Source organism: Cynara cardunculus (genome assembly GCF_001531365.2).
Source record: "Cynara cardunculus var. scolymus isolate 2C chromosome LG 9, CcrdV1, whole genome shotgun sequence".
Taxonomy (NCBI): Eukaryota; Viridiplantae; Streptophyta; class Magnoliopsida; order Asterales; family Asteraceae; genus Cynara; species Cynara cardunculus.
In genome coordinates, this window is record NC_037536.1 from 11,701,574 (window position 1) to 11,713,845 (window position 12,272).

General features: G+C 33.7%; 1 protein-coding gene across 1 annotated transcript; it reads right to left on the bottom strand.

The window, feature by feature from the left end:
• Positions 1-4,744: 4,744 nt before the first annotated feature.
• Positions 4,745-6,253, bottom strand: LOC112517777 (zinc finger protein CONSTANS-LIKE 3-like). Its single transcript, XM_025125153.1, has 3 exons — positions 5,882-6,253; positions 5,178-5,354; positions 4,745-5,041 (listed from the first exon to the last, which is right to left on the bottom strand). Exons 1-3 carry the CDS (start codon positions 6,251-6,253, stop codon positions 4,847-4,849), a joined length of 744 nt encoding a protein of 247 aa, XP_024980921.1. The 3' UTR covers positions 4,745-4,846.
• Positions 6,254-12,272: the final 6,019 nt, after the last annotated feature.

A 12,272-nucleotide genomic window follows, 5' to 3' on the forward strand; every position in this document is an offset into this window, starting at 1 on the left:
CCTTGTATAAGACATAAACCTATAAGAATAATGAAATTTGATTGGTTGAGAGGGTTTTCAAAGTTAACACAAAAATGATGGTTAACAATTGATCTTCCCTATATATATATATATATATATATATATATTTGTATTTCACATTTTAAGTGTGTAGAAATAATTATATATATGTTATATAAGTGTAAAAGAAGTCCGACATTTATATTAACCGTGTAGCTAGTACTATTTATTAATAAAAAAAATGCATGAAAATTCAATCAAAATTTTTTTTCTCTCTCTCTATATAGATGAGTTGTTATGTAATCATATATATTTGTACAACCAATACAATTCAATATCAATCGTCCATTTAATTTGATGAATATATGTGATTTCATAAAAGTTTTAATTGTTTTATAATATAAAGTATTGATCATAATTAATGAACTCTAGACATCTTTCATATATATTCAAATCATAATAAATGAAGTCTCATCATTTCCATAAATATCTCAATTGATTGAGTTACATTGGTTGTACAAATGAAAATGATTGCATTTGAAATATACCCTATATATATAACATATATTTAAGTGGAAAACCGGAAATTTTGCCAATTTCGTCACAAAGTGTAGACGCTACACTTTATAAAAATATGTAGGATGGATCAACTTGTTGTGGCTAGTGTCGCAAATGGATTGAGCATCTAAAAAGTCACGAATAATTTTGTACTCGTACCCGTGTTTTCGTACCCTTTGGGTACCTGAGGGTGAATATATATATATATGCATGAACTTTATTAAAATAATTAATGTACCCCTTATAGAGTAGCAGCATCGGCTGCTCTTTTACTACTTATTTATTCATTATGTGGAATTCTAACTCAATATGGGCCTGTAAACATTTTACACACTACAATATAATCTATAGCTTTATTTTAACTACTTAATTACTATGTTACTTTTTATACGAAAAATTTATGTTTTCGTGGATATACGGTACATATTCAATATGATAACTACAAACACTCCGACGTATGCACATATTTATTGTACTTGTAGATCGAAAATGACTTGGGCGATATTGGGATCAACATTAATAGTCTTATGATCAACACGCCGGATAGGAGTGGATGGTCTTGGTTGYTGGACGCAAACAATATATTCTCTGTTAGATCTCTTAGGAGATTGATTGACTGTGTTATGCTTCCTTCTATGGAACAGGAAACTGAATGGCTTAAGTGGATACCCAGCAAAGCTAATATCCACTTATGGAGAACGCTCAACAATCGGTTAGCGACCAGGGATAATCTTGTGAAATGAGGAGTGGCTTGCAGCTCTGACGAGTGCCCGATGTGCCTGGTAACGATGGAGAACCTGGATCATGTCTTTGCGACTTGTTCTACGGCAAAAGTCATTAACGCGCATCTGGCTTCCTGTGTGAACTGGTGGCCGGCGACTGAGAATTCGGTTCGGGACATGTGGTCGGTGGCCTGCGCGTATGGAGATAGTTGCAGAAGAGAGGTGGGCAAGGTGATTATGGCAGCTTATTTTTGGACCGTCTGGACTCAAAGGAATCACAAGACGTTTAGGGGCAAAAACAAGTCTGAAAAGGAAGCTTGTAGTGATATTCAATTCACTGCGTATGATTGGATTAGATGTAGAGCGAGGTTTAGCAAGTCTTTTAGTTGGGAGAGTTGGTCCCCTAACCCGGTTGATGCCATGTACTTTGTTTGAAACTAGCTTCTCGCTAGGCTTCCCTCTTCTTTAATATATTGCCTTTTTGCTGTTAAAAAAAACGATTGGATATGTTAACTCAACTCTTACTTGTCTTGGGTGTGTATGAGGTTCTTTTCCTCAGGGGTGTGTATGGTTTGCCTTGAATCGAGTGAAGCAGTACACTGCAACAATAACTGGCTTAGCCGGTTGTCACTGTGTTGGTTGCCGATTTGAAGATAAAAATTCCCCATTTGAGCCGAATCAAACGATATAAGTTAATAGAGGTACAAAATAGATAATTAGCTATTAGTATGTAGCTTAATTACAAGTCCCTATTGCTTAGTTTTGAAAAACAAAAGTTCAAATCTTTTGCTCTCTATTTCTTTCTTTTATTTTCTTCAACTTTTGTCCCCAATTAATTGTCACTGGTCAAACCACAAGGGTGGTGCTTGATTGGTTTGACCTTGACTTCAAAGATCAAAAGTACCAAGAGGTCCCAGGTTCAAATCCAAGGAGGAATAAATATCCCATTGTGGCCACGGAGGTTCAAATGCGGTGACTTCGGGCTATCTGCAAAGCAGGTGGACGCTCTGGGATTAGTCGGCTCGCATAGCGGGTTGAATATCCAGGTTAATCAAAAAAAATCTCAAACCGAACTTGCTAGTTTGATAGATATTTGAGATCTAATTAAACCGGCCAAAACAAATTGTGTACAGGCCTACCATCTCAAGCATGGAATGTTACGTTAGGTTCTATATCTAGTCATTTGGTGTTAACCTCACGTTTAATTACTAGCTAAGACAGAATCCAAATTTAATTTTCAGAATAATTGTAGTATTAATTAGGTTTATAGGATGCTAAACTTGTGTAAGTGTTCCCAATAGAATGTTTTGTAAGACATAAGTCAATATATTACATTTAAATGTGTTGCAATAAGTTTATAGAACGCTTTTTGCCTTTTAATATGTTTTTATGACATTTTTAAAACAAAGTGTTTATTAGCTTTGTATATGATACTATTTAGAAAAAAAAGTGTCTTATCAAAACAAGTGTCCTATAAAAAGATGTGTTTATATGACACTTTTCAAAAATATTCTATATAAAATAGTTAATATGACGTTTTATTTAAAAATGTTCTAAAAAAACTTGTTAAGATGTTCGAAACCGTCTTATAAACCTATTACAAGAACACCTTTTGATAAATAGGACACTTTAGCCTTTGATCCTTAAAACGTATATCCTGTAAAACAGTTTATTGAGACACTTACACATTTTTGCCGTTCTATAAACTCAATTTTGTTGTACTGAGAGAAAAATATTATATTTGAAAAGATATCATGTTCTTCCACCGTTTTTTATGTAGTTGTTTGGTAGATGTTGAATGATTTAATGCGATAGAACGAGTAAATGGTCAAAATAATTAAAAAGGCTTTGTACGCAGATTAAAAAAATAATAGATATGCATAATCAAACACAACAACAGATCCAGTAATCACAAAACTGGAAGATTTTTTAACAAACATTGATGAAGCAAATGAGATATGTGAAGAAGACATAAACCAATAGTCAAAAGAGGCGTTGGGATGAAGCAAATGAAGAAACGAACCATGGAGAAAAAAACTAGAGATAATGCAAGAACTGAGATGAAGAACGGAAGCAGAGATATGGGAACGGGCTCCTCTAATGATAGAGTCGGTCAATCCCTGCAAAATAAGCGATTCAGAGAAATTTGGAATGATTCAGAACTCATATTCTTTACCAAACAAGATGCACAACGCCTCTTGGATGACAAGGTAAACAAACAACCCCTAGAGCATTAGGCATAAGGTATTTGGTGGGCCACTGTTTTTTATTGATATAATACTGATCCAAGTTTGTAAAATATATAAATTGATAACATTTGAGTTGAAGATAAGATTGATGGTTGTACCGGAGTTTGATTAATTGGCTAAAATCACAGGTTGATATTGATCGGGAATATTGAATAGAAAGTTCCATTATTTAAGAAAATGTATGACATAATTTTTCGAGTATATAAGTTGGAGGAGTAAATGTCTAAATTTAAGGAATTGTTCTAAGAATGATTGATTGCATAAAACATTCAAAAGTTATTCATTTGCCATTGCGTGAAAAGTTTTTAACAAGTCAAACACGAGTGTGACTGAAAGTTTATATAAAGTCAAACACGAGTGGACTTCAGTCACAATATTGATGTCGCAATAGTCAGAATACGTGGTTGTAACATGAAGCATAAAAATTACCAGACAGTTTAGGGAAATGTTGGCAGTTTGTAGTTTCGGAAAGAAAGCATTTAGCCCTAAACAAACCAGGAAGTTTGTTTAGAAGATGGGGAAATTAAGTATCTTATGCCAACTTAGTTTAGAGACTCTATTGTGAATATAAATCCACTGTTTTGTAATGTTTTGAAGAACACTGAATGATCAATTTTTGGACCAAATGACCCCATGGATATACATAGGTCATGTGTTCACGAATAATATTAACATATTGTTCATTAGCTCGATTCTTTTTGTAGTTGTTTCTGTTTGATGGTTTTTGATTACATTTCAACATTGTCACAAATTTGTTACATTATTATTATCAACAACTAATATTACGAGATCTTTTTGTTTGACTTTGCTACCAAAATGAACATAGTAAAAAGGGCTCTTGATATGAAAACTTTGAAAGGGTCACTTGTTCTGACACTGCTTCTGTTCCAGAACATCATTTGCATGCATATTTATAGTGCATGAGTGCCGGTATAATTGCCTAAACACACACACATATATATATATATATATATATATATATATATATATATATTAGTTATGGTCTTTATCTAATTTGGATGAAAATGGAAACAGATATACATCATGTTTGATATATGATGAATTTATAGAATGCAAACACATAAGGAAACTAGAGTCGAACATGTAATTTATTATGACAAAACTCTTCACAAAACCTCAAAAAATAAAATTGAAGCTAAAAATCTTGATTAATTAACCTATTAATTAGAGCTCCCAAAAAACCTTAAAAATAAATAGAATGATTAGGAGCTCCTATTTCATAAAAGACACTTAATTACTAGGGTTTCCAAACCTCTTAGGGAGAAACTAAGATTTAGAAACAAGGGTATGGGGATTTTAAGGAATTAGATTCGGTGGAAATGAATCAAGAAAATTGTTCATCCAATTATCATCCTCTTCCTCGTCGATCCCTTCTTCTCCGCCGCCTTGGCTCGTGGTTTGATGTTCTGTTGCTTTCTCGATTTCATCATTCCTAGCAAATCTTCCTCGTATACGAGGTCTACTATCTGCCAAAGTTTTCCGACATACATACTGAAAGTAGAATTGATATTCATTACACAGAAAATTGGAAAATGAAACGATGACATAAGTACTTTTTTATTAATCTCGTTTTCCTTTAGTATAAAAAAACCCCGATATATTGCATATATATATAAGCGTAATTAACCTTGATTTTCTTGGTGAAATTGCGTTGGGTTTTCTTGCTTCGGTACCTCTCGATTCTTTCTTTCTTCTCATCAGGTGAGTAACGACAAGCTTTGTTCATGCTTTCAATGATACTGTTGCTCTCACTCGATAGTGGACTTTCTGATCGATGATAGTGATTTTGCACCATATTTACTCCCTAAGAAAAATAATCCATTTAAAATTAAAAGTGTAACTTGACAATTTATAAACACTTATTTCAAAGACATTAATCCAATTAATTAAAAACGAAATAAAATGGACACCTTTTGTGCTTTCTTTTTGTCAAGTCCTTGTGATTGAGACTAATCATATATGGTGGGGTAACAATTCTTTAGAACACTGTAGGGGTCTAATTACATACAAAAGTGATTTAGATAGTTGGCAATGCTATATATATATATATATATATATATATATATATGTATGTATATATATATATATATATATGTATGTATCAAAATCAATATATCAATATCATTACCCTTAACAAAATTTACCATATTCAATGTCCAAAAACAATCGTGGTCTTAAGTTGACTTCTAAAAAATGACATGTTTGACATTTAAAATGAACATATACCGTTAACAAGTAGATTAATTAGTAACGTATCAGATAAAACGCGTGTTTCAATATAAAATTCAAAATTTTTGCTTATATTTGTAAAATAAGGAAAGAAGATAAAACCTGCAAATCTTCGGCACTGAAAACCCTCCTCATGGTGGTGGAACTGCTCCCTTCTGAGTCCACAAATTCATTTGGGGGCGAAACGAGTTGATTAAACAACCCGTTATTATGAAACTGAGTAGCAATCGAATGACTGCTACCGCTCCTTTGAATCACCATACTCGGGCTCCCCGTGTAACTCGGGGAGTCATATCCTCCACTACTTGTTGCATACACTGTGTCGAACTCATACGTAGGAATGGCCAGAGGGGGTGGTGGCATGAAGTAATCGGCGGCAGCATGTAGAGGAGGCAGTGGTGCAGCCGACCCCTGGACGGCAAGAAACTCCGGCGAGAAGGAAAACGTGTCATTGTTGTGACTATGTCCGTACATGGCTGTAGTTGAAAACGGAGTGGTGTGTTGTGTATAGTAGTAATAGGAACTTATAGTTGACAGAATATGCCACACTCTTATATAAGCTGAAGTATGACGTCAAACATGACGTCATCGGAGCTATGGTTGACTTAAATTATTTGGGTACAATCTTTAAAATTGACTCCAAGACACTTATTATCGACCACTTTGAATACATCGACTGAAATGACATGTTTTCTGCTTCATAAGTCTTTCAAAATTCCATTGACTTTTTTCCGTTGACTTTAAAGACTCGTTGAGTTATATTTGGAGTATGAATTGTTTACGAAAACCTATATAAAAGTGCTAATATTATTTTATTATTAACCTGGATATTCAATCTGTTATAGGAGTCGACTAATTTAGAGCAATCATCCATTTCGTAGGTAGTCCGGAATCACCGTATTTGAATCTCCGTGGCTACAAATGAATTTTTATTCTTCATTGGATTCGAATATGAGACCAAACCTCCAGACATTTTTGACCTTTGGAGTCCAAACTCAAAACAATCAAACACCATTCTTGTGGTTAAGTGATGGGTTTTTCTCTGTTTTGTCATTTATCAATTATTAAAAAGGAAATTTTGCTTTATTCTTGTAAAACATTGTTTATCATGAAAATTATTTATTAAATCATTTAACCTTATTTTATTTATTTATTTTCTTCATCAGTGTTTTTTTGAAATAAAGTTATTTAATCATATTGTTCTTAAAAAATTAAAGTGTCTACGTATAAAAAATCATCACTTTTGACCTAAAAATAGGATAATAGAATTTATAAATACAATGATTAGATGTATATATCTAATTAATAATACTATACTTAAAAGAAAATTACTTGATAGTGTAACGGCTAACTATATATATTTAATTTGCAAATGTAAAAGAGAATAAATAAAATATATAACCGTGAGATTTAATTATTTTTTTTTTGATTAATCTCGATATCCAACCCGTTATGCGAGTCGACTAATTCCAAGGCGACCACCTGCTTTGCAGATAGTCCGGAGTCACCGTATTTGAACCTCCATAGCCACAAGAGGATTTTTATTCCTCCTTGGATTTGAACCTGGGACCTCTTGATACTTTTGACCTTTGGAGCCAAGCTCAAACCAATCAGGCACCACCCTTACGATTGAGATAAGCATTAAATAGAAATGGTGAAAGAAACGTGGTAAGGTTCCTCATGTAGAACAGTGGTGTTTCAAGGGGTGGGTGGTCCATTGTAGTAGTGTTAATAGAGTGTACCATTTGTGCCCAAAATCTACTGCGATAGACTATAAAATATTCTTGCACCCCCTCCCTCAACTTGCACTTTGACTATACATAATAGAACCTACTAGACCCATCCCCACCACTCACCTTCTATTACATATATAGCTATATATATATATATATATATAGAGAGAGAGAGAGAGAGAGAGAGATATTTATTGCATGTAAGCATGTGAGGGGCACATATTACTCCAATCATTTTAAGTAGGTTAGAGATGGTATTTTTAGACGTAATCATGATTAGAGTGGTGGTAGATCCCTTTCACTAGTCACTTGAGTCTTGACTTCACATTTTGGTGGAGGGTTAGTCTAATGAAACTCCCATCTACTCTAAATAAACCCTTCTATTAGTTTCACCTTTCACATGTACCAATATCATTTTTAGAACTACCACAATTCATCCATTATTAAGTTACTACTCACTATACTGTTTTTCATGATCTTTTAACTGTCTTGAAGCATAAGCAATTACCTTTCCACGTTACATCAATACATAATCCAAGCCCATCTTCGACGTGTCACTATATACCACAAAATCTTACATTCCATATGGTAAGATAGAATTGGTGTAGTGCATAATTTATTTTTTAACATTTGGAAGGCCTGAGCTTGTGCTTTTTCCCACTTATACTTTACATTTTTTTTGTCAATTTAGTTAATGGAGTGGCTATATGAGAGAAATCTTGTATAAACTTTCGATATTACCCAACCAATCTAAGAAAACTTCTGATTTCAGTTGGGAGTGGACTCTTTGTCGATGATCCATATTTGAGTATATTCTTTACTGACAGGTCATGAATGGTTAAGAAAATTAACATTGGTAAAAATCGTAAAAACAATTAATGAATGTTGTAATTGGTAATCAATCGGTCATTGATCTGTTGGTTATCATTGATGGACATATCCATCAATAACATTTCGTCATTGAAAGTCATATGCCTAGTTGTAACGAATTGCGTTTTTTATTAAATCAAAACTTTGAAAAATGTATAAAAGGATTATGCTGATATGTGTGAGTAAGAAATTAGTACAAAATATTAGTTAACACATGAAAGGGTTTATTTAACCTCACCATATATTAACTTTTTTTTATATAGTTCATGGTATTAATTTAATCAAATATACTTTTTCCTTTAAAAAATAGTTTTGTTATTATTACATAAACAATGTCATAAATAAAGATCGAAATTGAATATTTTAATACACGGATGCCAGACAGGAAAAATGGTCATGTAGTCACCTTGATAGGTTGTTACTTCATAATCTAGCTAAGTACATCATCCACACATAGATCGCACACTCCATTTCAACATTCACTTTCCTCATGTTAACTAGCTACGTGGCTATGTTTGCAGCTTGTGATAAAAATGCGGTCTGCTTAATAACTTTCAGTGCTGCTCAAACGAAACTAGAGTCTATATTGTTGTCACCAATTTTGAGGATCCAAGGTGAAGATCAACTTCCCTCCTTTGTTGTGCAATCTGTATCGGTCGAAACCTTATATAAAGTAGAACTATGGAGTCCTCTAGCCATGATAGTGACGAGTAACTTAACGCCCTTGTTGAATTCGATCTCATTGTGATGGTCATTTAAATATTCGTACTGTAGAGCAATTACTTTTACAATATTCTTGTATAATTGCTTGAAATATGTTTGTCCCGAATGTGTAATATTATCACAAACTATAGCACATCCATTGTACGGGTAAATACAATTCTTAAAGTTTAAATATAAATTCTTATTAAACTTCGTATAAATTATATTACTTTAACTAGATACAGAAACTTAATTGTCAAAACCATGTTAATGGTGGTAAACAAATTAAATAGAAAGATAGTAAGTAATAATACATTAAGCGCTTGCGATGTTATTTATAGTTTGCAACCATATCTAGACCCATGTGAAGAAATTAGAAAAATGAAAAAGCCTATAGGTTGACGCCACAAATTCCATTTCCAAAAACCATATTTCGATTCACTTCAACTATATAAACTTATCAAAATGCTTGATCTTCTTTTATTACTTGTCGAAGAGTGTGGTAAAACATTTTTTTTGATTAACCTGGATATCCAACCCCCTATGCGAGCCGACTAATCTCAGGGCGACTATCTGCTTTGCAGGTAGCCAGGAGTCAGTCACCGTATTTGAACTTCCGTGGCCACAAGGGGATTTTTGTTCCTCCTTGGATTTGAACCTGGGACCTCCTGACACTTTTGATCTTTGGAACCAAGCTCAAACCAATCAGACATCACCTTTGTGGTTGTGGTAAAACATTTTCTCCTTTGGCAGATAGGTTGCAATTTTATAGAGAAAAAACTTGTCTTTTTTGTGTACTCACAAGTCAAGAAGTTGACTTCTATGATTGTTGCAAAACATTTATCTATGGAGTGTTGATTAGAGAGGGAAATTTGACTCGTGAGTCTAGGTGGGGTACACTATAAAACTGAGAACTATCAGCGACCGAATAATCCATCACTAAAGGTTTAATAAATCACTCATAACTCGTGGATCAAAAGGTCGTAGATAATGTTATAGCGACGCATCAACGACGGACATTAACGACAGATCAACGACGAACATTTTTTAGCAACGTATTAGTGATAGACTCTTATCAACGACGGATTAGAGGGAAAACTATTAACGACAGATTAGATGGAAACTTTTAGCAACTGATTAGCGAGGGAACCATTTAGCGACGGATCAACGAGGTACTTTTAGGGATGGATTAGCAAGGGCCAGAGAACTTTAGTTGACGGGTTTTTTTGTCGCTAATCCGTCGTTGAATTAACTAACTTAAAAAATTACATATTTCCTGTTTTTTATACAATATTTGCCTATAAAATAATAAACTAAAATTGCCCAACAAATTAAAAATAACTAGTCCATACAATTCAAAACCAATTCGTATAATTTAAAATACCAAATTCATAACAGCTAATGTTCAATTTAACCACCGGGAGGTAAGGGGAAGTATCATGATTGTAGCATAAACGTAGTAAATGCTACGATAATGTGATCGGCTCGGCAAACTGGATAGCGTATCTAGCATGCTTGGCCTCTAGATCTGCGCTACTCTTCTGTTCAGCTCGAGCTCAGTCCGAGTGCGTTGGGACTCCTCACGGTTGCATTAGGCCTCCTCATTTACCTTTTGTCAACTTATATCTCAACTCTGCTACCAATATTTGACACAAATCAGTAATTTGTTTGAAATGAAAAGTAATAATGATAAAGTACATAAATATATAACCAACATACCTATACTGCTGATCCAGTATCATGTAATCTCCCGGTGCTACTGCTACATTGATCGGTCAAAAGAGGGATCTTGGGAGGTCCCGAAATCAAGATCCCTCTTATGTTATCATACACTTACCATACTCATTTCATATAGCTTTGAGGAGTTCAAATTTTTTCTCATATAGAGATATATTAGTTGCACCAAAAAATATGTCATCTAGATAAATTTATACCAGAATAACATCACTTTTATATTTTCTAAGAAATAGGGTATTATCAATTTTACCATGTGGAAAGTTGTTATCAAGAAGAAATGAAGATAATGTGTCATACCATACATGTGGAGCTTGTTTCTGTGCATATGCATTATTAGGCTTGTATTCATACTTGGGATGCTTTGGATCTTCAAAGGCTGGAGTTTGTTTCACATATACTTCTTTTGAGAGTTTTCTATTTAGAAAGACACTTTCACATCCATCTAATAGACATTAACATCTTTATTGGTAATTTTTTTCAAAAGTGTCCTATAAAAACAAGTGTCCAATAAAGAGATGGGTTTATATGGCATTTTTTCAAAAGTGTCCTATAAAATTGTTAATGTGACACTTCGTATTAAAAACGCCCTAATGGATCAACGGAAGTCAAAACATTTTCAACAGTCCGAACAGTATCAACATTTTCAACAACCTGAAAACAATCAAGGCTTTCAACATGAAAATAATTTCTATCAACCGAATACAACCCCTGGAAATGATGATTGTTTTCAACCGAATTTTAATTTCGAACAAAATTATGTTGATAACACTATATCTTCTATGATACCGAAGCAGGCCCCACCTTTGCGCGAGAAACGCATCATACACCCGGATCCGATGGTGAGATCTCCGTATATGTCGTTACCGGATTCAACATCTACGTACAAGGCCCTGAAATGGAGGACTGAGTTTGACATTTTAGAATTATATATAAATAACAAGCTAAAATGACTCAAAATACCTCCTTTCCAATGGTGTGTATCGAGAAGGAACAAAAGTACAAAAAAAAAAAATAGAGGTCGGGCCCTTATGCACCACGGAACGGGTGGTGCTTAAGGGTGGGGCCCACCGGTCACTTAGGTCAGACAGTGAAGTCACCTCAGGTCAAGGGTCAAAGTCTTACATTTTTATTGCAAAATGATCCCTATACACATCGTGTGGTGTGCGGTGCATAATGTAGGGTTAGTTATTAAAAGTTTGAAATTTTAGGGTTAGAGGTGTAATTGTTTACATTTATTTGGTTATTTTGGTCATGAACCCGGTTTTTTTAGAAGTGAGTGTGAGGATTTTCAAGATACTAACAACTTATGTATTTTAGGTTTTTGTCATGTATTTGTCAGAGATCGTAATTATATAATCTACTTTTTTAGAGAATTATTATATTTAATCGATTTTAATTTTATAGAAGTTTATAAAATGTTTGTATTTAATTACTTTTATTTATTAATATAA